Source organism: Schistosoma haematobium, chromosome 1 (genome assembly GCF_000699445.3).
Source record: "Schistosoma haematobium chromosome 1, whole genome shotgun sequence".
Lineage (NCBI taxonomy): Eukaryota > Metazoa > Platyhelminthes > Trematoda > Strigeidida > Schistosomatidae > Schistosoma > Schistosoma haematobium.
The window spans coordinates 28,926,106-28,953,952 of NC_067196.1; the positions used below are offsets into that span (position 1 = coordinate 28,926,106).

Genomic DNA, 27,847 nt, shown 5'->3' on the forward strand with positions numbered 1-27,847 from the left:
CCCCTTAGAATGTTAATATTATATCAATATTACAGAAATATAGTTAATTGAAACCAATCTATGAAATGGCTAAAGTATATAGTTATGGGCGTTAATGAAAACTCAGAGTACTTTTAGATTGAAATTGCAAAATTGTTACTTATTCAAATTCTATTTCTTAAAATAAACATTATGAAGCTGTCAATAGATATTATGTCATCATATACTATTAAAAACATTGTAACATCATTTTTGTCTATCCTTTGTTTGTTATTTTTTTATTTTATTTTTTGTTTGTTTTAGATTTCAACATTCATAAGACAAACTGTTTTCTGTAATACAAAAAAAGGATTGAATGTCAAAATGAAACATTTGTCTGATTGGTTACTTTCCGTTCATTTATCACATAAATATGATTGGTTGATAATTTAGCATGGATTTCTCCTTTAAATACGTAATTACTTCGAAAATACATTCTTTATAAATGTAATATTTAAAATGATGTGCAATATATATAATACAATGAAGTTATCTTGTCACATTCTTATTGGAAATGTCTATTTAGAGGCCCTAATGAACCGTTGAACAAGTTTACGTTTTTATAAAAAAAAACGATACAATTTCTAAATTAGTAATTAACTAATTTATATTTATAGTGATCACATAACATTTAGCATAATTTCAAATTAAAAACTTGATTAATTATTAAATAGTATTAGTTTAATTTTGACAAATGAATGCAGATTACGTTTGGAAATTATCCAAATTTGGTCGTCTTACATCAACTCGTTTAAGATCTGATGATGATTTTGCCGATCGATTAAATTATCAATTTACTGGACTATTATTATTTGTATTCATTGGAATTATAGGTATACGACAGTATGTTGGTAAGATGATATGTTTTCCATTTTTTTATACATATTTATAAGTTGATTGCGTTGTTTTGTTTTTACTAGTTTTGTCAGATAAGTTAAAACAGATGTTCTAAGTGAAATAGATTTCAATGTGAAATATTTTTATATGGCATTATGAAATAAGATATAAGTAATCAACAATATACCTATCCGAATCTTTGTACAGTATGAAATAGAATGAATGATTGTTAATGATAATAATGAGGTTATATTTTGTTAATAGCAGTATTTTATTTACAAATTGTAACGTAAAGCTTTATGGAACGTTAACTTATTTTCTGCGTAGTAGCTGTGAGAATTTGCTGATACTGTACAAATACAACTATCACAAATTATTTTTTACAGTTCAACTTTATTCTTCATATGCAACTAAGTTCACAAGTATTGGATTACTGAGTTCTAACGTAATATTCAGATAGATGATAGACTAAACATGGTATTTATTAGGAAATGGTGATGTAATATCAATGTCATCCTGTGAAATAAAGAAAATAATTACTGGCTTTTTTAGATGGATAGTTGAATGTTTTGGCAACTATTTAAGTTGTCATTATTCAAATAGATTATGAGGAGAGCTAAACGCTGTTAGCGTGCGAACGCACAATATTTAGTTTGTTAAGATTGGTTCTGAACTGTCATTATTGATAGTACTAACTTGATCACATACATGTTTTGTATAGAATTGCCACTTTGTTGACATATCTAGTTGGTCATCTACCTCTTAGATTCCGATATATTTTCTTATTTTGTCTTGTCTCAGTTCGATAACTCACCAGTTAGGGCATATAATTCCGAACTCCTAGATATAATGTGTGCACCCTGTTTCATTTGCTTTAGTTTGAATAGCCACGTAGCATCACTGAAATAAAGCATCTGAGATAAATAGTAATGTTTGAACAGAATTACGCAAAGGTATACTTGTTAAGTGACCAAGATTACTTAATTGACATTAGTAATTCGTTCTGCTCTAATAAATCTTAAATGTATGCTTTCTTTTGGACAACATGAGTAGGCTACAAAACTATGTTTCCTATTCAATTGTTTTAAAGTAACAACACATAATCTCTCTAAACACATCAAGACAAACAGAAATACTTTCGCAGCAATATCACTCAAACATTTAACATTTGTCATATTTGTCTCTCAATTAGTGAAAAAATGTTTTGTAAAACTTTCAGCTAAACTTCTTAAAATGTTACTAGAAAATCAAATGAATTAATTGTCAATTTAAACAACTTTACAAAATATCACAGAAACAAACTTCTCGGTTGTCAAATTAATCATTGAAACTTATGTTAACTAGTCATTTATTTGATACTTCATTTATATGGTTTGAAATACACAAATACCTAAAATGTAGTTTTGTTATTGAATCTTTGAAATTACATTTATTATTGTTTCATAATATTCTATATTTCTTTTTCGTTAAATAGTTGGTTGATATGGCTACTGTGATTAGTAGAAAACAATAAAAGTCAACTTTCCAAGAACGCTTAATTAATTTAAATTAATAGGCTGAATTTATATTTGTTATACAAACGTGACCATATCTGTTTAATTTAGGTGTATGTTTGTGTTCATGTTCTTTATTATAATAAAATATGAAAAAAAATGTTTGACTCTTCCAGATTTTGACATTAAAATATTTCTAGTTAATATAAAATACAAACTTTTATAACATCAGTGAATCTAGAATTGACTAATGATGATGTATATGAAATGATAAAGAATACATAACTGAATGAGAAGTAGATGTTGATTATTTTATTCAGAAGAACAATCAGAGCCTAACGACTAAACCAACTTGCTCAAATAATACAATACCTCTAACAACATATAATATGTACATGACTGTAATTTTTAAAAATCCCCATTGTCAACAATGTTTCTTTAAATGACATGAAGTCAGTTCACAAAAAAGGAGATGTAATCGATTAGTGTTCATAGAAAATAGTTTACTGATAACAAAATTTCAATAGTTGAGGTCATGGGTCATTTGAAGCTAGTCCACCATGGAACACTTGGAAGCGCTGGATGGCCGCTTTGTCCTATCGTGGGACTCTTTAGCAGTGCGCGTCCACTATCCCGCCTCGCGGGATTCCAACCCAGGATTCATCAGAGAGCTTAACCACCAGTCCATTGAGCTAGAATCCATCGGTGTTGATTTCTGACTTCGACTAAGCCACGAAATTGGGCGACACATCCACCATTGTCAGTAGTGAGTTACTATCTTACAACAGACCCGGTTGAGCTTCACTGGTCATTGCTTCTCACTAGGTTTTCCATAGTGATTTAGCTTCAATTGACTCATGATCTCAACTATAGAAATTACTACAATCTCTACAAAACCCCTTTTAGCGACAAAATATTTACACTGATTTGTTGTTGAAATGAACTAAAATAATTGAGCTAGCCAAACTGTTCGTACTATGGGATATTTCAGAATGAACATCAATGTTAAATACGTTTGATAATTCTTTTTTCTTTTCCATCAGATTAATTAAAGTAAACTTTAAGAAGTGTAAATTATTTTTAAAATCATTTTATTTTATCAAAAGGAGTTTTGTAGATATTATAATAATTTTAATAGTTGAGATCACAATGGAGCAAGATTTTTGTATATCATGTGACCCTGTTTGACCTTTAGAATTCATTTGCTCTTGTAGCTATGTGGGTATATGTTCCGCCACCCTTATTTCCATGTTCGTTATAAATAAGGAAGGATCATGTAAAATCATCTAAACGTTTTAAAGAATTTAATTGTTGAATTCATGAGTCCATTGAAGCCAGATCACCATGGAAAATATGGAAGCACTGGACGGCCGTTTCGTCCTAGTATGGGACTCCTCAGCGGTGCTTCCAGGTTTTCCATGGTGGCTTAACTTTAATTGACTCATGATCTCAACTACTCGTTTACCAGTTTTTCTACAGCTTAAATTTAATAGAAAATCATAATTTTTTGCCTTAATGTCTATCTTATATACTTAGAAAGACAATAAAATATTAATCAATATTTCTTCGAATCATCTAAACTAACAGATTAGTCATAAAAAAACAATCTTTCACTTCAAATAAAGTGATATGTAAATTTGAAAACAAAGTAACTATTTAAACAAACGAATGTTTTTTATTATTTTTTCTCTATTTAATTATTATTATTATTTTATTACGGATGTACATTGTGTTAAATTATGGGGATATTTTCAAGTGAAACAAAATATTGTTTTTTCCCTAAAGAAAGTTTTATGAATTCGTAAATTTTAGCGTTTCATGATAGATAAACAAGTTAAAGTAGACTGTTACTATCCTCAGTTTTTGTTTTGTTTTTCAAAGGTGTACATAAAGTTCATTGTTGTTTTAATGTACAGAAATCAATTATTCTTTTTTTTCTTCTCCATTATATTTACATAAATTGACTTGTATATATATATATATATATATATATATATATATATATATATATAGGCTTCAAAGTACCATCGCTACTAAAATGTCCTACCATTAAATTTATTATGGAAGAAATTAAGTTCTCAATAGATATTATCCATGTATTTGGATATATGAAACCATATACAGTAAATATTGATTTCAGTGATTGTAAAGGCAAAAATTATGATATTTGTTTGATAAGATGGTGGTTGGAGGACCTAGGTTTCGTGCTACCCGGCACTCGTCAGCAAGATGTACCTGTAATATTGAGGGAACCGATGCTATCTGACGTATTCGATCCCGTGTCACACAGTTTCACAGTTAGAGATGTTACCACTGAGCAATCCGGGCCTGGAATGACCTCCTGTAAGACTGAGATGTATTTACAATTGATTGATCACTGAGTGGTGATCAATGTCATGTATATCGGGTCCTTCTTGGTGCGGATTGAATCCTATCGACCAAGTTGCAATTTGGTTTGTATAACTAGTAATTTATTCAATGGTAAACATTTAGTGAAAGTAAGTAATTCTGAGCATACTACATGTACCGTTTTAAGGAAATGAAGCACAGTGAAAAATTGAAACCTTCTTTGCTTTTTTTTAGATTTAGATTCTTTAGAATACCTTCAGCAAGACAAGAACACTCATTTTTTCTGTTCTTGCAATATACCTACCTTCGATAGTACATTCATATTAGTAAAGACAGTCGAATATAGGGCATGATGGATAGATATCGATCTTTGTTTGAGCTATTAAACATCATCTCGTATATTTTGGGATCAATTTCGCCACAGTAAAAAGTTTGGTTTAAAACTCTTTTGAAATTTTGATGAATTTTAGTGAGTTTAACTCCTATGTATTGGTATTTCTAAATCCTCCATATTTTCGTAATTATATGAAAGAAAAATTATCTTACATAATATAGAATTGTAACAATAATATATTTGTAAAAACTTACGTGAAAACTTCGATTCTTAACCTTATCTATATACCAAACAACCTATATTTTGCTCATGGAAAATTTGTTTCTAAAATCACCGACAATGTCAATAAATAAGAACTTTCGTCTAAATTTGAACGAATAGTTTCACAATATTTGGGCGCCGAGTTAATGTGAGACATTAAAAAGAAGAACAATGTCAATAGTTCTAAATGACCAAACTTATTAACTTGTATACAACTGAAGAGGAAGTAAGAAATTACAGTGAACTCATTATTTTCTGCAAATATTGTCATTCTAAATTTCTTTGAATTTGTGAAGAAAACCAATTGCGTGAAATATCTATTTGAGAATCATTCAAAATTGTATTTAGTCAAAAGTATATTCAGCAAATAATTTTATTTATTATCCAGTCACAACGTAGAACTTCTTACGTACATATATCAGTTCGAGTTACCATACCATATTAGCACAGAGATACAGTTGTCGATTCAAATCGCGTAGTTGTAGAGGTAGTAAGAGTATAAGCAGTAATCGAAATGATTAAGGTTTGAAGATGTTATTCAAGGAGTGTAATCCAGTGAACTAAATTTGGAAAGAGAAGAAAAGGAACATGGAGAATTCAGAAGACTAGAAGTTGGGAGAACACAAACGGTGGATGCACTCGCGCCATTGCAAACGATTTTGGGCCATGTCATTCAAGGTCTCTAACCATCGGTTGCTATCGTCTCACGGATCCCAACCAGGTAGTCTATACGTACCATCATGGTCCAGTTCACTTGTCAGTGACTTTAGTATCTACCACTAATCTTCACTTATGAGAGTCTTCTACCAGTTCAGCTTCAGCAAATAATTCTTTTCATTCTTCATGAGGACATACGTTTTACATTCATAATTATTCAGTTTGAATGAATCTTAAACCGAAATCTTGAGTTCAATATCTTCATGTATGGAAAATAATTATTCAAAAGAAAATTAAACTGGCCTCAGATTACCAAAAGTTGCAACTAGTTTGTACACTTTTCTGCTTGATGGTGTCTTTTATATTTTGTGTAATATACTGTTATTACAAATAGGCTTGCTGCAGAATATACATGTTTGTAGTTATATCAGTCAGAGATTGGTCCATATGGTGTACTTAATTGTAACAAAATACCTATTATAGTAATTCATTGTCAAGTAGATTTTATGATACAGCTGAAGTTCGTTAGAATTATCTGTAAGAAATATTTTATTTTATTTGAATAGCGATTAGTGGTCTAGCATTAATATTTTGGTTTCTTCTTACTTAAGGCTTATGAACTGAATATGTCCGTGCCCCCAGATTTAGATAAGTATTACAACCACGGCTAATCGAATTCACTCCTAAATATCAACAATAGCTTATCTATTTTTAAATAAAATCCGGTTTTCATAATGCTGACATAGGAAACCAATCAAACTGTAGTTAACGAGAACACGAGCGGAGACGACCAAATGTCTTTTAATACAAGATTAGAGAATATCTTTGATGAAATCTGACGACCATACAGTAATGCTTCATCTGCCAAATATCCATCAATTGTCTCGAAATGTATTATTTCTTCGTTTCCATACCAATCACTCTCCCTTTTCATTCTCTTCTCTTCGATCTTCATTACTGAATAAATAAACATTTACTACAGAATATTCTGTCAATTTGTTTTTTTGATCGAGAGAAGTTTCAAAAGAATCTAGAGTCAATTAAAGTTCCCAGATTATAGCTTTTGTTAGGAGCTGAAGTCGATCTGTAAGTCATTAATAATCTCCTTGTTTATAATGATTAAGTCTGTGATTTTAAGTCGTTTTGTGACTTATTAAAATGTGATAAAAATCATTTGAATATGGATACAAAATTATTAATACATCTTTAGTAGCTAATTACTATGATTGACGTCTCATATGTATCACTGTAAAACAAATTACCTGTATACATACAATTGAAACAGTTGCATTAATTGGACATCCTTGCATATTACAAGTAATATTTTTCGTAAGAAATATGTTTTCGTCTGTAAGAAGTGCTAATAAGTCATTTGGTCTTTTTCAATGAACTCGTCAATGCAATAAAACGTGTGTTAATCTCATATCCAAAAACCAATAACTTATATAAACTACACAAGCTATTATAAGCAAAGATGGATAGTGGTTAGTAGCGGAATCCAGAACGCGAGTTTCGTTCTATTTAGGAATCGTCAGTTGAATGTATCTTCATCTCAGAGTTGATGAAACGCGCTTCCTGGATTTCACTACTAGCTACTATCTATCTTTGCATATAATGCTTGTGAATTAAGGCAATGTCGATGCAATAAGCACAATATACACATATGTTAATAAGAGACTGATCATTTGCAGTCCTAAACATTAATGGAAAAATTCAAGTAAACAATACCAATTGAATTACACAAGCTGTTATTTTTCTTTAAATATTCAAATAACCATAATCTTATGTTTTATAATTGTCAGAGAATTGATAGATGTTTTACTTAAATCTATTCATTGTTTCCGTAGTTCTTAGAAAAGAAAAAAAAGGTTAAATAATTAAATATAATTGACACTGATTTTTGTAACCACTGAAAATGTTTGTAGTAGAAAAAATGCAGATTGAAATGGCAAATTTTTCAAAATAAAAAGAAACTGAGAGTTAGAAACAGTAATATAATTTAATGAATAATTACATATTCATTATTTACCATAATATAAAAAATATACATGTGGTCAGAATATGCAATTATCTATCATATTTATTTACTTTAATAAAGTAATGATAACTTACTTAAATTGTAAATCAATATTTCAAGATAAAGTAAAAGGATTTAATTGTGACAAATAATGTTCTCTCAATAGTCACTGAATTCATGTTCATTTTCTTCATCTCTATTATTTGTTTAGTACTACTAGTCATAACTTACGCGATAGCAAAATACCACTTTCGGGGTATATTTTTTTAATAGTTTTTTTAAGACAGATAAGTCAATCACAAAGGATTATTCAATATACAATTGAAAATAGTATTATAGATTTATTGCAAAGTACTCTTATTCTTTGTTATAAAATAAATACATAGATTATGTTTAAATGTCATATATCATGTGATTAGAAAACTTTAGAAGTATAAATACAATTTTACTTTGTATATCAACAGCACACGTTTTAAAGAGTGACTTTTTTATCGGATAAAATGTGGATTGTTTTATATTTGTATTCACTTATTATTATACAGGAAACTCTTGAAAACAATTAGTTCTTTTTTTACCAATTTCAACAATATTATGTGGAAATGAAGTTGATGTATTCGAATGTTAAAGGATGTTTTAATAAAAGCTAAAGAAGGTTAATTAAACAAAAGATTAAATGAAGAAAAAATGATCATTGAAAATAGAAGATCAAGAGAAATCTGACGATTCAATAGTTGGGATCAAGAGTTAATTAAAGCTAGACGATCATGGAGAACCTGGAAGCACTGGATAACCGTTTCGTCCCACTCTAGGACTCCTCGTCAAGGTTAGATATTAACACCATTGGATGCCGTCTCAGTGATCTAGTAGGTAAGCGCTCGCACGCAAGACTGATTGGTCCTGGGTTCGAATTTCGAGAAGAGGGATCATAGATGCGCACCGCTGAGGAGTCCTACGATAGAACAAAACAACCGTCCAGTGCTTCCAAGTTTTCCATAGTTGTCTAGCTTCAATTGACCCATGACCTCAGCTATTAAATTACCATGATACGCACAAAACTACTTCTAAAAGGATTTTATATAAAAACTAAAGAAGGTTAGTTAAATAGAAGATTAGATGAAGGAAACTTGATCATTGAGAATCGAAGATCAAGAGAAATTTGATAATCTTAAATCCATTGTAGGAGTGGTGTGATAATTTTCTATTTTAACAGTGTTATATCGTCTCTCTCATATTTATTTCGATTATGCTTTTGTTCATTTGATGTTTTATTCAAATAACCTTCGTTTTATTTCCTTATATAATGGTTTGATGAATCAATGTGTAATCGGATCATATGAACTTTATTTCATGATTATATTACGTTTTCCAAATCAATGCTGCTGTGTTTCTAACGTAGACAGATAAGTCAGCATTGTAGTTTCTTTTAATTATCACAGGTGTAACTTTGACTGAATATCTTATTTCAGATAAAGTTCTCTGTCAATTTACATCCATGATAAGTTGATATGACTATACGAAGTTTGATAAAATTGATCAGTAAATATATGGAACTCACCGAAGCTGATCAAAAACAATTAAGAAGATATAGTCAGGAAGCGAAATATCAAGACTTACCTTTCTACTGTGCTTTCAAAAAATATAAAGTCAAAAAATATTTGAATGATGATCTCCCTGTTTAATTTTTCTGAATAATATTTTAATAGGTATCATTTATATGACAACGAAACATTTATGAAGTTGCAGTTACACATTGTTTTCATGTGAGATAAAATTTATGAACCTTTTAAGATGACAGAATATAGCTGAAGCAGGTGAGAAGTTGACATATTTCTTTTCCATTCAGGCTTTTACACTAATAGATCCGTAAACTATTTCAAAGATGGTCACTAGTTGAGATAGGATAATTATTACTTAAGTACAGGGTTGTTAAAATTAGTTCATTTTGTTGTACAATGACATAAACTGTTGATCTACTACTGTCAAATTGCCATGAAAACTAATGTCACATTGTAATTTGAACTATGCAATACAACATTCTTCACATATCCTATACACCATTATTATCTATTCAAGGTGTTTAGTAGAGATTGAGTCGAATTTCGAATCTCTATTTCATCATATATGCATATGAGTAAAATACTGACATTTGAAATAGTACATATTAAATCCCAAAATATTATATTGAAACGGCTGTTAAATATTCAAATACACAAAATGAATGATCCTAAATAATCCTATCAAGGATCCGATCAGGAAAAATTGTTAGTAATAAGCATTTTGTCTTATAACTTTTGTTTATTTGTATACCAAACTCTTCTTCAGACTGTTTCTTATTGAATTCTTCAGATAAAGTAATTGTAGACATTATTAAGTAACTCATAATGTGGGAATTCAATTTAGTTATTAGCAGGCAAGTATTCAGAATAAGATTTTGTGATATACTCTTGACTGGTAGTTCTTTGAATTCGTTAATCTCATGAAAAGTTCATATAAAGATACATTAACCATTTGACCAATGTTTTTACATCATCCTTAAAGATAATCTACTTATGAAACCAATGAGGTTTTGATCGAGTAAGGCACATGAAATATGAAAAAGTTTTATTTACTATTCTTGATAAAAAGAAAGGATTTAGATCAGTTTATATTCATATTATTCGAGAATGTACCTTTCTATTATTATTATTACATTGTATTACTTCTGTCAACATTTAAAGTTAACAATAATAATTTTATGAACAGATCAAAACCTCGGACTAAATAACTTCCCCTTAATTTTGCTGCTACTCATCAGTTAAGATTAGCTTAAAGTTAAACATTTATCAGCGATCGTAACGGAGAGTGAATCGCATTGGGATGTTAGGGCATTTATTTTAATAGTTAATGCAAGATTCAAGCCAGTGTATCATGGTGAATCACCTCGCTATTGATGGAAGTGAACTGTGAAATTTATGTGGTATGATGTTCTAAACTAATTTCGTTATTTCATGTCTGACATTCATATGGATTAGACGTATGCAATCAGATGGGCTTTACCACAGCACCTATCCAGTCAGGCACTAATTTTATGGTGTTATGATAGAAGTAGATTATTTTCATAGTTTAAACCACAAGCTAACCTTAGCTAGACCACCACTTAAAACATGGTTTTAAAACCTTATGTTAATAAGAAGAATTATGTTAAAAAACAAATCATTCCATCAATAAGGTTCCATTTAAATGAAGTTCTAGCATCATGGAGAAATTTCTTCATACGGTTAGTAAGCTTAGAAAGTATCCTTACTACCTTATATAAATATGCAAAATGATAATCGTCATTATCGATTCATCATATTAATTATCAGTATAGGGGTTGTGGAGATTGTTAAGTTTTGGTTGAGATCATGGGCCGATTTATGTTAGACCACCACTGAAAACCTGAAAGCACTGGACGACCGTTTCGTCCTATTGTGAGATTCTTCAACAGCGCGCATTCACGATCTCGCTCGCGGGATTCGAACCCAGGGCCTTCGGTCTCACGCGCGAACGCTTAACCTACTGTACCACTGAGCTGGCATCCTGAGAGCGGGATCGTGAATGCGCACTGCTGAGGAGTCCCACAACAGGACGAAACAGTCGTCCAGTGCTTTCAGGTTTTCAATGATGGTCTAACATCGATCGTTCATGATCTCAATCATCATATTATTATTGAAATTGTCTGTGTCGAAATACTCAATCTGTCAACTGAGTTAGATAGACAGTTTATCCTTTGTCTTCTCCTAGTGTTAAAAATCAGTAATATAATCAAGGAGACTTGAAACCATATTCAATTTACCAATTTGAACCAATGATTTCGACAGGTTTTACATAACGTAACTTTGAACAAAAAACACAAACAAACAATCGCCAGCATAAAAAAATCCAGACAAAATATTGGAAAAGTTATCACATAATCATATCTTTAATTCACTTGATATTGTTTCACTTGAATCTTCCCATTGATGTTTTAGGACTGAAATTGGTCAGTCTCATCAATGGGAAGATTCAAGTAAAACAATATCAAGTGAATTAAACTTCATTACATTGCACAAGCAAGTGGCTATCAGGACTCAGTAGCTGAGTAGATAACGCGATGGCGTTTGAAGCGAACGGCACTGAGTTCGAGTCCCAGAGTGAACATCAACTCTGAGATGCAGGTACATCCAGCTGACGAGTCCCAAACAGGACGAAACGCGCGTCCTGGATTCCACTGCTAGCTACTATCCATCTCTAATCATATCTTTCTTTTAAATATTATGTAATAAATATGATGGGCTTTATGAAGATGTGCTCACAGGAAATGTTAATGTTTAATACTCAGAAAAACAGCTTTGAACTAGTTAATATACAATGAATCTATAAAAATAATAAAAATCAAATAATTCCTTTTCAGACTTTTTCTTGTTCAGTCAAAGCGACAATGTGTGATGCTTTCATAATTCAACTTTTCATTTTATTCCTTTGTTTGTACATTACGTTTACCAAGTAAATCCTTTTTCAGAATCCCTCACTAAAGTATATTTAATCATATAAAGAAAGGAAACAATAAATTTCAAAAAACGTCTGTTACATGAATGTTTGAAAAAGGTTTCTATCTCATTTCCTCATTGACATGATTTTATTGAGGTATTATTCGCTGAAATTCCTTTATTATTATATGACTGTTTCCCATTATTTGAATAATAATAATAATAGCTAGATTATTCATTTTGAGAGTAGACTAAATCTCTTGTAGATTATTAACACTCAATAACTTGTTTTTTAATTATTGAGATCATGAGTCATTTAAAGTTAGACCAACTTGTAAAACCTGGAAGCACTGAAAGACCGTTTCGTCCTATTTTGGGATTCCTTAGAAACGCGCATCCATCATCTCTCCGGGTGGGATTTAAACCTAGGACCGATAGGTTCTCCAAGGTGGTCTAGCTTCAACTGACTCATGATCTCACCTATTAAATTACTATAATATCCACAAAACCCCTTTCTGATATTAATCTGCATATACTCACTAGTAACTGGCTCCAAGATGAATTACCTGGAGTTCTAGTGAGAAGCAGTGACCAATGTGGTTCAACCGGGTCAGTTGTGAGATAGTAACTCACTGAAGACAATGGTGGATGTGTCACTCAACTTGTTTTTTCTATGTACTCGATAGATAGGTGATAGAAAAATATCATTATTATATATTTTTCTTGTAGCAATGTTGAACAAAAGGAAATACTTAGTGATTAATTAAATCGTTTATTGACAGGTTTCGTTGATTGGTCAATATTTTGACCGTGACATTATATAACGGAAAATAAATATGTATATACACTTTAACATATATATCATAAGCGTCAGTTTAGAACCACTTGATATTAGCAAACTGATGTTTAGTTTTTTTAAAAATACATCTTAATATTATCAATTCCTAAAAGTATTGAACGAGAAATAGGAAACTATTTATCATGAAATTTAGTAGTGAAGAGATTACGTCAATAAGATGATACCTAACTGAATTTATGATTTATTTAAATTATTCATTATAAAACAAATATTCCTATTCGGTAACCATAACTTATATTTAAGTATCAGATAAACTAATACTTATTTTAAGTAAAGATGGGTAGTGACTAGCTGTGGAATCCAGGACGCACATTTCGTCCTATCTGAGACTCGTCAGTTTATGGTGTTTATAATGCTTGTGACTTAAAGCAATATTGATGCAATCCGCAAATGATGCACATATATCAATAGAAAACTGATCAATGACAGTCTTAAACATCAATGGGAAGAGTCAAACAAAACAATACCAAATGAATTTAATACTTATTCTGAACAGAAAATGCCATATGGACAACAAGTCGACCTGTTTAAAAGTTTATTTTAAAAATTTGTATTGCGTGATACGCGAAAATAAATGGATTATTTAGTGACTTTTCAAAATGTGCTAGTTTCTTCACTTAATTGGATAATTATAAAACTACACTGAATGACATCCATTTTGTGTGTTTGATCTAGTGTTACATGAATTGGTTTTTGTTCTGATTATCTAATGAATTTCATTTAGGTTTGCTTGTACATTGAATAAATTGAATAAAACTGAGTGAAAAATTCTTTCTTCTATGATGGTCATTTAGTGAAATATAAAAAAACGCGTAGTTATTACAGTAAGTCTAATGGAACTGAGTTTAACATGGAAAAAAGTGAAATACTGCAATCATTTAATATTACACAGTACTTGTAGACAACAAGACTGTCAATTAGATGATATTTTCTTTTCTTGAAATACGTTTCAAGTAAAAAGTTATCAAAAGTAAATGATCAAACTTGAAACTAGGACAGTAAAAGAACTTATTTTAACATTGTCTTACTATTGGCAAATCATTGGTTCTACAATGAAATCTAACGAATCCATAATCTAAAGGACTTGAGATCTGTATTGCACATTTATTTTTTATTGTTGAAAGATATGAAATGGATTGGTAAATTTGGAATTAAACCTTGTAATCAGGGATATCTATGAAATATGGTACATTGTTTTATCTAAATATGCTACCAGTGCATATGTGTTTTTATAGAAACTTAGACGATATTCAATAGTAAATATTAAAGCAACTGCAATCTTTGTTAATGTTATCGTATTACACATTTTTCACTTCATTTATTTAAACCAAAGTTATAAGTTCATAGTTTATTTATCCATTTATTTATGACACTAAAAATATAAGTTGAATGGCTTTATTGAAGTGAAACACTGAGCGTTTACACTACCGAATTCCAGTAACACAGTGAACGCAAATTGTATATATAATACCAGGGTAGTGTAGATATCGTGATCAAGTGTAATTATTCATCTCATAAAAACATGAGTAAATTTTACTAAACTAAAAAAAAACAGTTCTCGTCGGATTTTATATTTCTAACGAAATTAAAGAAAATCAGCTAGAATTAATCATTGATTACTCTATATAGTCTTCACTCTATATGCAACGTTTTTTAACGCTTTATCTATTACGAAGGATAAAATATTGAACAGGATTCTCTATGAATAATGTTTGTTTTTATGTAAAACTGTGGTGTATGCTACTTATATCGACAGACATAAGTAATTTGTAATATCAATTAGAAGTGGAATGCCTGGCAGCAGAAGACTAACAAGATCGAGTCAAAGAAAGCAGAAAGGGAAATAGAGAGAAATTCCCAAGTGGAAGAAACATAAAGGATGTAAAAGAAAATTGATGGAAGATTTGCCAATGAAGTATTTAATGTATAGTTTTCACATTTTATGAGAATGATCTGAAACTTTGTATTAGACAATAAATTGGTAGTTCCCATTTATGTTCTCATTCACTACAAAACAACTTATTATTGATTATTTATACTTATTAAAATGCATTACTCTGATTTAGCTCTTCTCAAAACTTAACCTTATCATTATTCGTTTTGAGAATTAAAGCTGTTTATATAATAAACTTGATATTTAGCTTAACTATCAATTATCAATGGTTGACATCATGAGTCAATTGAAGCTAGACAACCATGAAAAACCTGGGAGCACTGGACAGCCGTTTTGTTCTATTGTGATAACCCTCATCAGCGCGAATCCACGATCGTGACTCGCGGGATTTGAACCCAGGAACTATCAGTCTCGCACGAGCGCCTAACCACTAGACCACCGAGTCAGCATCCAATTGTTTTAATGTCTAACTTCAACTAATCTATGAAATTGAGCGAAACACTCACCATTGTCTTCAGTGAGTTACAATCTCACAACAGACCTGGTTGAACTCCACTGGTCACTGCTTCACATTAGAACTCCAGCATATACCTCTTGAAGTCAGTCACTAGTGAACATATATTGATTAATATCAGAAGGGTTTGTGGAGATTGTAGTAATTTCAACCCCTACTGATATTAATTATCGTACAAGTTGTTTATCAATGAACAGTTTGTCTAGTTATATCTACAAGTTTCAGACAAGAATGAGTTGTTAGCATGACGTATTTAACTACTGATTATTATTATTCTCTTTTACATTTCGTCACCTGATACAGAAACGTCTTAACATAAAACGATGTAAAAGATGTACAGGTAACCAAATAGTTGTCAGGAAAATGTAACAAGTTTTTGTTCTCATTTTTCAAAAAACAAAGAAATATCTCATCTATCAATGAATTAAAGTATCTTTATTCTTATGTACATTTTAAATAATCGCTCATGGTTTAGTTTTTCAAATTTAAATTACAAGTTTAGAACTTTTGAGATACAATATGATATTTATTATTATTCCAATTTTATAAGTGTTTTATTGGATAAAGAGATCAAAGTGTGCGTTTTTCGCTTGGCGGTATAATGAAAATAAAAATTACGCAACTACATTTCTGTATAAATATAATCATCATTGAATGATTTCTTTTATATGGTCATATGTATGAAACATTGAAACTTTAAAGCTTCTGGTAATATGTTGACATATTCTTATGATAGAAACCTTTTATTTTTGATGTTGAAATTAAACAACAGATAATAATGATATAAAGTAATCCGTTAATGTTTGGAGTTTCTTTTCCTCTTCTTCTTCTTCTTCTTCAGTCTGGAGATATTTGTTTGACACAATTATACATTTTACATGTCTATGGATATGTAAGTACAATATTAAAAGAAATAAAGTGCATTAGAAAATGAATAAGATATTGGTTTCCGTTATGGAAGAGTTTAGATATTTAAATCATGATGTTATTCATTCACTCATTCTACTTTTTGTTTATTAGAGTATTTTAGTCTTGGTAACAAAATGTGGTTGTACTGGTTAGTGGAAATTAATATTTATAAATTAAAGAGACAAAAGTGGAACTGTTATCTGAGGCATTTAACTGAAATTAGATACTGAACTGTTACTAGTTGGAAAGGATTAGTTGATTACACTTTAACGATAAATTCTCTTCAAGTTCTACAGTAATATAATATCCGAATTATTAATCCGGAAAATGTCCAGATTAAGGTCAAAGTACATCGTTTCAAGTTGAAGCATATGAATTTAGGATTGTCAAACAAAATAGAATAAAATTGGTAATGTTGAAATGACTCATATAGAATGTTAATTGGAATCAGCGAAAATTTTAAGATCCGTTTCCGGAATAAATATGGGTCGGATAGGATGACAGAAATGATAGTGGAATTACAATTCGACGAAAGGTTTAATGGAAGACTATATTTTGTAAAAAATTATTAGTAAGACATAATAAGGTGGGATGAATGAGAAGTAAATGAATCATGTATTGGGGAGATGAATATTATTGTTTGACAAATAACAATAAGCATACAAAGATTCGTGAATAAAGATAACAGAGACAATTACATTTGACTACGAAAGGTCGTAAGTACAGTAGTCAAATTAGATCATTCCATAGCTAACATTACTATTGATTAATTGGCCTTGAATCTAGCCAGGAGAGAAGAAGCGATCGAAGATATTTCTTTGTACTCATAGCTCAGGTTTCTTAATCCGGATGACTACTGCTTCAGCCATTTGTAGAACTTTAAGTCTGACAAGGTTTGGCAAAAGTTTACTGACCCGATAAATAATTGAAAAGGATTAAATTATACTGAAAATTTTTTCTATTTTGTTTGACAATCCTAAATTCACATACTTTAACGTTAAACGATGCACTTTACCCTTGATTTGTCCATTTTTCGGATCATTAATTTGGATATATAATTATAGAATCTGAAGAGAATTTATCGAATAGAATATTGTTCGTTCAAATATTAATCTATTAATATGATGATATGGATCTTTAAAGTTACACCTTAGTAATATAGACGATTTGATATGACTTCATAAAAAGGTGAAGTCAAAAGTTGTCTCTTTGCGATTTTGTTTAATATCAATTCCGTTTTTAATTCAATTTGATGACTATTCTGTGTAACGGTTGTATTGCTTGTCAGTATGATATTTTATTCAATAAAACATTTGATTGACTTGATCCTGTTGTTTATTCAAGTTATGATATCCTTTGTATTGAATTGACGTGGACTATGTTCAACATGACATTATTATTATTATTATTATTATTATTAATGGCTTTATTCAATCTTATATTTTTGGGCACAGTATAGAATTCTTAGCACGAATTGTTTCAGTAAGTTTTCTTTTCTTATTTATTGATCAATCCTGACGATAAATAGTGAGTGGTCACCAGTTAGATGTAAGAAGTTTTGTGAATCGACATCTGAATAATGTTCATTCTTTTCAATGGATATTACTAGCTACCATGATGTCTGTGATTGTACTTTACGTAAGTTGACCAACGAAAGTCGTAAACCTTTTATAAACAAGCCTGAATAGAGTGTGCGATTAATAAACATAATCAGGTGTTTAAACAAAATGAAATACAGATAACTCTTTGAAATATCTATATCAGAGGAACAGGTAGCACAGATATTCATGCAGCTCGCCAATTTGTGATTTGTTATTATTCTGTGTTCCATGCAGATGATTTTATTTTAGTTAATCATCAAAATGGAAGTATAATTAATAATATAAATGAGTAAATCTTCAGACTAAGGTCATTGTTGTGTTTTGGAGCTAATAAATCTTCATTTGTATCAGTCTTGATGTTTTTAATTCGCGTCGTGGGAATTGCAGTGGTTCTTCGTTTTTTTTAATTATTAATATTAAGCGACTTGGTTATAATGACAACTAGACTCATCAGGTTCGCTAACGCACATAATGTGGCTGAGATGAGAGAATCGGATTTCGCTCGGTGGTACGAACCAATGTTTAGTGAAAATAATCTGTAATTATTTGTTTGATTATTGACCGGTTTGATACCTCTGGAAATCGCTTTTAGCTAGAATTTCTTCCTCAAGTATGTGGTTTTATGGAAATTTGTGATTTTTCATCACTTACTGATGCTAGTAATAAGTGATTGATCGATAAATAGTGATAATACCTAATTATTTTATAATGATCTACTTCCCTGATATTCAGTTTTTCAATAATATACTGTTGGTAATCTACCTCTTTTAAAGTATAATACGTATTTTGCATATGACGTGAATTTACGTAAACTAGAAATTCATTTCTGAGTTGAAAGTGACATAAATAATCAAGCATTAAGTTTAAATTAATTCATAATACAATGTGATAAGATTCACATTATGACATTGAATACATTTCATTTGATTATCTATGGATATGCAAAGTTTTGTTTAACTGATGAATAGCTTCACAATAATTTTTTTCAATAGTTGAGATCATGAATCATTTTAAGCTAGATAACCGTGGAAAACTTGAAAGCCCTGGACGGCCGTTTCGTACTAGTATCGGACATCTTGGCAGTGCGCATCCACGATCCCGCCACGCTGGATTAGAACCAAGGACCTAGCAGTCTCGCACGCGAGCGTTCAACCTCTATATCACTGAGCAGGGATCCAACGGTGTTAATGTCTAACTTCGATCAATCCACGAAATTTAGCCACTGCCCAGCATTGTCTTCAGTGAGTTACTATCTCATAACAGATCCGGTTGAACTCCACTGGTCACCACTTCTCATTAGAACTCCAAGATGTACCTCTTGAAGCCAGTCACTAGTGAGCATATTTGATTAGTATCTGAAGGGGTTTTGCGGAGATTGTAGTAATTTCAATAGTTGAGATCATGAATCAGCTTTAATTTGTTTAGCTTCACTTGACTCATGATCCCAACTGTTGAAATTACTACAATCTCTACAAAACACCTCCTGATAATAATTTTTTTCATCAGCTCGTAATGCTTAATGGGACTAGAATATTGTAGAGGATTGGGAGATAAATGATCAGGTAACTTTGGTTTCATATGTGTGGTGTAAATTTCCATGAAGTGAAATTCACTCCTACATTATTAGCTTAAATAACTTAGATATAAACTGTTAATTATTTTACTGAAAACTTGAAGATAATGGACCTCATTCTATTCCGATATAATATGGAAAGTAACTGAGTAGCGTTTATATAATTATTGTAAAATTTTTAGTAGTCTTAACCGATTTGTAACTTCACATAATTTGTAGTTAGATTAACCAATCGGATTCCCTAGATTACAGAGGTCTTCAGGCTTTTCTATTTGTAATGATGTCATAGATGTTCATATTTTGTAAAACCCGAGGTGTTGTATAGTAATAAACTGACACGTTGGTTCTACAGTCGAAATCGCAAAACTGGTAGAACAGTTGGAGTTAAGGTGATCTTACCATCTTTGTTTTTGGTTTTGCAAAGGTTTAAAACTCATTAGTTTTCTCATTATCCTTCAGATATTCAAACTAAATAGCATTAATCGATTCCCCTGAATGTTGATGGGATCTATGGACATAACTAGTTAATCATCATAACTTACAGTTTCTATTGACTCCTCCATGTCTATAAACACAGACCATCTTGAAAATCGATGCTTAGAAATTTATCTTAAAAATGTGATCATAAATAATAAACGCACAACAGCTTCTTTCCAAGGAATAATAATTATCCTCATGTGAGTAAAGCACATTGTTACAAACTGCTTATCAAATAATATTTATTAAATGTCATTATAAACGAAAACATCAAGTGACTAAACACATGACTTACAATTAACAGTTATGAATTAATCTAGTCAGATGTGATATATAATTAAAGATAACATTAAAATATATAAAATATCCACTAAACCACCTCAGAAATATATGTAAGTAATGTTAAGTAATAGCTTGGCTATCGAAATACTTAAAAAAAATCTGGAATATCAACAAAATAGATTATCAATTGAATAAATGTAATTCATAGAAACAGTTATTGTTTCTTATGTACACCCATGTTATCAATATATGTATTATAAAACATGTTATTAAGTACTGATAAGATGTTGGAAAGATAAATTAACCTTTTGAAAGATAGTTATCTAACAGTATCATCTGTTGTATTATTTGAAGTGTATTATGGAAATTATATTTTGACTAATGATTAGTTATATAGTATGTAAAAAGTTTGTATGTGGTTTGATTTATACACAGGCAAAGGCTGAGACTTTTTTTGTTTGTTTATACATTTACATTCTGTTTTGTAACTCTACACTATGTGATGTTTCGTTATTTTAATGGGTCATTTTTAACCAATCAACTTTAATACAGATATGTGCTGTTGAAGTATTATTTAGGTGAAATATAAAAAGTTCATTTTTAGTGTTTTTAAGGTATGTTTAATCCTTTTTATGATCGAATTACCTAGTTAAATTAAACAAGTTCGAAATTGAACATAACTTTTAAACTTGTTCAGTTGTGTAAGATCTCAGTGAAGAGCTTAATATGTTTATCATCATCACACACAAGAATGAAAGGATTATTTACTTTATTTAAACTAACAAACCTTTGTATCTAATTCGGACTATAAAGGGTCTATCTTAACTTCGACATTTTAAACGAATATGGATGATTATGAGGTAAATAAAATTTCAAGTGCTAATTAGAAAAATAACTTGTCTCTTTTTATTCAGGGTTTACTGGCAGTTTATATTTTTTATGAAGTAGATATATGAAGTAAAAATTCTAATGAAAATTATTTATACGGTCAGAGTATTTGACGGAAATCTCTGAGTGAAGTAATAGTCAGTGATTCAAATATGAACTTACAATTCAGATCATACAATGAAATAGATTTCACAGTTATAACAATTACACTACATTATTAAACAAAGCAACTGCTTTTTACAGGTAATTCAAAATTAAATAAATAGTTGTACTTTGACGGGAGTGGGCTTGCTAAATTCCGAAGTATCTCTCTTTTTATTTCATCCCCTTGCGATTAAATTTCTTTCACCCTCTAAGCAATCAAAGTATTTCGCCATTTTAGTTGGGTTGCCAAGGGAAAGTAATGAAAGAATTAATTAAAACGAATGTTTCAACCTATATTTTATTCTGAGCAAATGAACTGATGACCATATAACAAACAATTATATTACGTTAAGACAATCCGATTTATACATCTTTGTCAAGAGTGTTTTACAACTAAATCTACAATCACTGGCATTCGACATACGCATGTGAAGAACTACTGTAGAAATTGTACGGATGAATGTAAGAAGCTTATAAAGCTAACAATCTCTTCATAAGTAAGAAAATGTCTGACGTTTCATCCAATTTTTTTTGAGTAAAATATTCTTTTATTCTCAGGTTGGTTACTGGTTGTCCGATTTTTGTTAAAATTAGTTTGAGTGCATCAGAATTTGTAAAAATACTCTGCTTTAAAAAAAGTAAGTTTGTACTGCAAAATAAAAAGGGCTAATATATATTTTTGTTGACTTTTGTCCCCGTCAAAATCTCCAGTCAGAATACCGGCTTTTATGACATTGTTACTGTGTTAAACCAGTGACACGTCAAACAGCGCTAGCAGATTTGTGTCAGCTTTGAATCCCCATCGGTCCTTAATATAGTAACGTTTCTCCCAGACCTGCCCATTGGGTCCAGAACACAGTATCAGCCTCCACTGTATGAAATGTATATTTCAGACATACCTAGTTTATATACAAGCAAACCAAACTGCATCAGACTATAAAATGAAAAATAACAAATATACAAGATCAAGTCAAAAGTGGCTGTGAGTGTGAGAGACTGTAACTAGTTGATTCGGAATAAGTTAAGAATGGTAAATCATATAATAATAGCCAATAGGTTGAGTGTAAGCTTATAATAAAATAAATATGAATATGTATATAATATAGCTACTTAATAGTTATACAGAGAGAACATATATATATATATATAACAGCTCATTGACAGTTCACGGAAGTTACCCATGATTTAATATTTTTCAAATACGACAATTTTCATATTTTGCATATTTTGATCAGTTTTATTCATATAAGATGAAGAATTTGTATACTGTCATCTTAGTAAAACAAATGCGTAAACATAGTGTATTTTTTCAAAGCGAAAGTAAAGATTCAGCAATTTTTAAATTGGACAAATATTTAATAGGGAGACCTAAACGTCAAAGTCGGAATGGACAACACCTATATGAAAATATCATGGGACGTTATGGATTGAGCGAAAGAACTGAAAATGGGTAGAGGTTTGTAGATCTATGTGCATTCAACAAATTGGTTATAGGTGATACAATATTTCCTCACAAACGCATGCACAAAGTTACATGGATCTCACCGGACCACACCACAGAGAACCAGATAGATCCTTCTTACAACAGTAAAAAATTCAGATGGTCAATAGGAGACGTGAGAACAAGGAGAAGAGTTGACATAGATTCAGATCACCATCTACCTGGTGGCTACTAAGATGAAACTGAATCTAAAGCGGCATTAGAAAACTGGACAAACAGCATTAAAAAGATTTAATACAACCTGCCTCCGACATACTGACAATCTCAACCAGTTCAAGGTAACTCTCAACAACAGGTTACAAGCCTTACAGGATCAAATCAAAGAAGAAGAAACTAACATGGAAAACAACTGGAAAGGGATCAAAAAAGCACTAACTTCAACGTGCCAGAAGGTTTTGGGCCTCAAAAATCATCATCATAAGGAATGGATCTCAATCGGAACCCTAGACCAGATTCAAGAAAGGAAGAAGACAGCAATCAACAACAGTCGAACAAGAACAGAGAAAGTCAAGGCACAAGCTGATTACACAGAAGCAAACAAGAGAGTGAAGAGGAGCATTAGAGACGACGAGCAGAAATACGTGGAAGAGCTAGAAACGACAGCGGATAAAGCTACAAAAGTAGGAAATATAAAACAACAATATGACGCGACGAAGAAACTGGCAGGAAAATATGGTAAACCAGAGAGACCAGTCAAGTACAAAGAAGGCAAGTTTATCACTGAAATTCAAGGACAGAGGAACAGATAGGTGGAATAGTTTGAGGAACCTTTGAATAGATCAGCTCCATTGAATCCACCTTCAGACCTTCCTATAGACGTCACTCCACCAACGATCGAAGAAATCAGGATGATCATCAAACAAATATGTAGTGGGAAAGCAGCAGGACCTGAAAGTTTACCAGTCGAAGCCCTGAAGTCAGACATAGAAGCAACGGAAAACATGCTTCACACTCTATTCAGGAAGATTTAAGAAAAGGAGCAAGTGCCGACAGATTGAAAAGAAGGATACCCTATCAAGATACCAAAGAAAGTAGATCTGAGAAAGTGTGAGAACTGCAGAGGTATTACACTACTATCGGCACCAGGGAAAGTTTACAACAGAGTGTTAGTGAACCGGATGAAAGACTCAGTTGACGCCCAAATTCCAGATCAACAAACCGGATTCCGTAAGGATCAATTATGCACAAACCAAATTGCGACATTACTGATCATTGTTGAGTAGTCAGTTGATAGGAACTCGTCACTATATACCAACTTCATTGATTATGGGAAAGTATTTGACAGTGTGGATAGGGGAACATTACGAAACCTTTCACATTATGATATACTTGAGAGAATCACCAACATCATCCAGAATTCATACGACGGACTACAGTGCAAAGAGATGCATAGAGGGCAGCCGACAGACGCATTTCAAGTGAGGGCCAGAGTCAGGCAATGTTGCTTTCACTCCTCCTTCACATCTCAGGATAAACACGGAATACAATGAACAGCTCGGATGTAACTAAGCGATTTGGACTTTGTAGACGACCTAAATCTTCTATCTATTGAGAAATCACGTAACAGACCAAGAGTGAAAAGACATTACAACTAGAATATAATGTGTTCAGTAGTATTAATTATAGAAAAGAGGTTCTGTTATAGTCTGATTGCTAAATTAACTAGTTAATTCATTTGTCAGTGCAATTTCAGTTTTTTTTCGATCATTGAATGACTGATTGAAAACCAATGAGTAAACACTTGCAACAACCGTCCTTTACAACATTATACACTTAAAACATTGGTCCAACATCAAATAATTTCAAAGTTCTGAATCAAATCAAGATCTAAAGACATTTTATTGTCAAGATCCAATATAAACCAATACCAATAAACGGTTTTCAGTAATTATGAAATCATAACTTATACGTGACTATTTAAGTCTCACAATTAGCATATTATTACTATTATTATTAGTAGTAGTATTCGTTTTAGTTTACATTTCTAGCTTCCTTTAATCCTTATTAATGCTAGTAAATATCAAAGTAACCTAAAATTACTATCTACAGTTATTAATTATTCCAAATATTTTCCATTCGATCTTCATCCATGGCAAATATTCTTCGAATGGTAACATGACAATTTATTTATTTAAAATACAAAATGATTTATTTAAAAACTAATATCCTTTAGTGATATTGAAGATTACATAAATGAATATTCACTACTGATCATAATTTATTAGTTACTTATTAAAACGATTACTCTTGAATATCTGAATACATTTTGACATAAAAAAGCTTTAAATTCACTTGGTATTGTTTGGCTTGTATCTTCCCATTAAGGTTTAAGACCGCAATCGATAAGTCTGTTATTGGCATGTGTGCATACTGTGCGTATGCCTCGATATTGGCTTAATTCACGAGCTTTTTTGTAAGCAATGATGGATAGTGGCTAGCAGTGGAATCCAGGACGCGCGTTTCATCCTATTTGGGACTCGTTAGCTGGATGCGTCTCAGAGTTGATGCTCTCTGTGGGACACGAACCCAGTACCATTCGCTTCAAACACCATCGCATTATCCGCTCAGCTACTGAGTCCTGATAGCCACTTGCCTGTGCAATGGGGTGAATTTAAATTCACTTGATATTGTTTCGCTTGTATCTTCCCATTGAGGTTTAAGACTTTAATTGATCAGTTTGTTATTGGAATATGTGCATATGTGCCACTATCCATCATTGCTTAAAAAAGCTTTGATTTTCAATTTAGCTATTAGTAGTATCCAACCATAAAATAAATTTAAAGTAGATTTAGTTTTTAGAAACTTTTCTTTTGAGTAATATTAACTGATTTATTGATATACATAATTGAATCCTATTAGAATTCTCTTGAACTTGAATTCATAATCTTTAATCCTTAAAAGATATTTTCTTAGTAAAAGAAATCAAATTAGGAACAGAAATTTGGGTGTAGATTTAACGACTTAGACCTTTCAATATATAAATCATGCTTTTTATTTAGTTTCGTAAAATTTCCTTAGTATATATACCTATCAATAGACTGTTCATTTAGACAAATTTTGCTTTTTCTTAAATAAACTGTAATTTCATTGATATATATAAACAGATAGATGGTTTTTGAGGGGTTCCATTCAACGAAGAAACAATTGTACAGTGTTTTCTAACTGTCTACTTATAGTCAGTCCGAAATATGAAATGATGAAAATCAACAAAATCCAAATTCCCCGAACTAGAAATATAATGATACAACAATAAATTATGATATTAATGAGCACTATTGTAAAAATCAAAATAATACACATAAGCGAACAATATTATTTTCAATTGGAGTCTATTTAAAGTTTATTTATCCAAGTATGTTTTACTGCATTTAACGAAAACTCAGGTACGGTAAACTAACTTGTTGTTTTACGCAAAATCACATTGTATCTTTGTAAAATATGAAAATCATACATTTTTTGCACATCTGCCTTTCATTGTCCTAAACATGTCTCTATCATTCTTCTAGTTCCGTTGTTATTTCGATTGCCCTACTTTTTCTTTCCTATTTTCTTCGTATCAATCTTTTGCCGGTAAGCACTCCACTTCCTGTTCCTGCTACATACTGCCACATAAGAAGCGCACACCACACTACTATTGACTAGACCTTTAATTAGTTCATTATTCTTGTCACTACTAGTATGCCTGTTTTCATAATATCAATTTGTACCTTTTACCTAATATGCGTACTTATGCAATCTATTTCACTGTAATCATTTACTCATAAATTGCCTTAATAACCATATAACTATTGATGTATAATAGAGTAATGTCTGATGACAATCTAACTGAAAACAATATTGTTCGCTTGCCTCTACTGTACAATGAAAGATTATAAGTTTCAACAAAAAAACAAAACAATTTTTCCTATTTAATTTTGAATTGACTTAAACTTGATATTTGAAAATTTTTTTTTGAATATGATTCAGTTTGGGGATATTCAACCATGTGGGTATCATATTTATTGAGATTGTTCTAAATACTTAATAATTATTCTATTTCTTACATAACTCTATATGATACACTCACACCTATTTCACACTAATTACACATTTTTATTACATTAGATTTTCCGGTTTAATATTCTAAATATTCATTAGTTACTAAAGAAAACAAACAAATAAACAAACCCATTTCAAGTGTTTTTCAGTAGTTTATTCATAGTAACGTAAAATGTTTCAAATAACTGAATAAAAATATATAATCTAATGCACTACATTTTTCCCTTCTAATAAAATAACAATGAATTTGCATTAGCAAATTTAAGTTATTATAGTTTATTAGTAGATTACAAGATCTTTCATTGTAATAGTCTTCATGCTATACTTCACGGATGATTAAATCATATGATGAGTATAAATTAAAAATAGGCAATTGATAATTATACATAAAATTCTCAAATAATGTAGAATCAAATACATCAGATGATTTTATGAAGTAGCGTTAATTAGTTGATCGGAACAATGATCTGTCGTTTTTTGTTCGAATTCGATTCTTGCCAATGTTAAGTAAACTGTAGAGAAGCATAAATTAGGCAAAGTGATAAGATATCAGTTTATGATAAAAATATGGATCAACAAAGTTCTGTTTTAAAACCATACACGGAAAATACCATTTTGAGGTTGTTTTACCATTTTCCTCTTACAAAAAATTATTCTCATTTGTTATAGATAGACACATGAGAATCAATAAAATCCTGTAGAATGTATATGTGA

The 27,847-nt window shown here is 30.8% G+C and overlaps 1 protein-coding gene across 1 annotated transcript in view; it reads left to right on the forward strand.

Moving 5' to 3' along the window:
- Positions 1–529: 529 nt before the first annotated feature.
- INX3_3 (Innexin inx3) overlaps positions 530–27,847 on the forward strand; it is a 54,797-nt gene continuing 27,479 nt past the window's right edge. Inside the window, exon 1 of the mRNA XM_051215139.1 lies at positions 530–869. Coding sequence (XP_051073644.1) covers positions 713–869 — 157 coding nt within the window. The 5' untranslated portion in view covers positions 530–712. The remainder of the gene's footprint in view (positions 870–27,847) is intronic.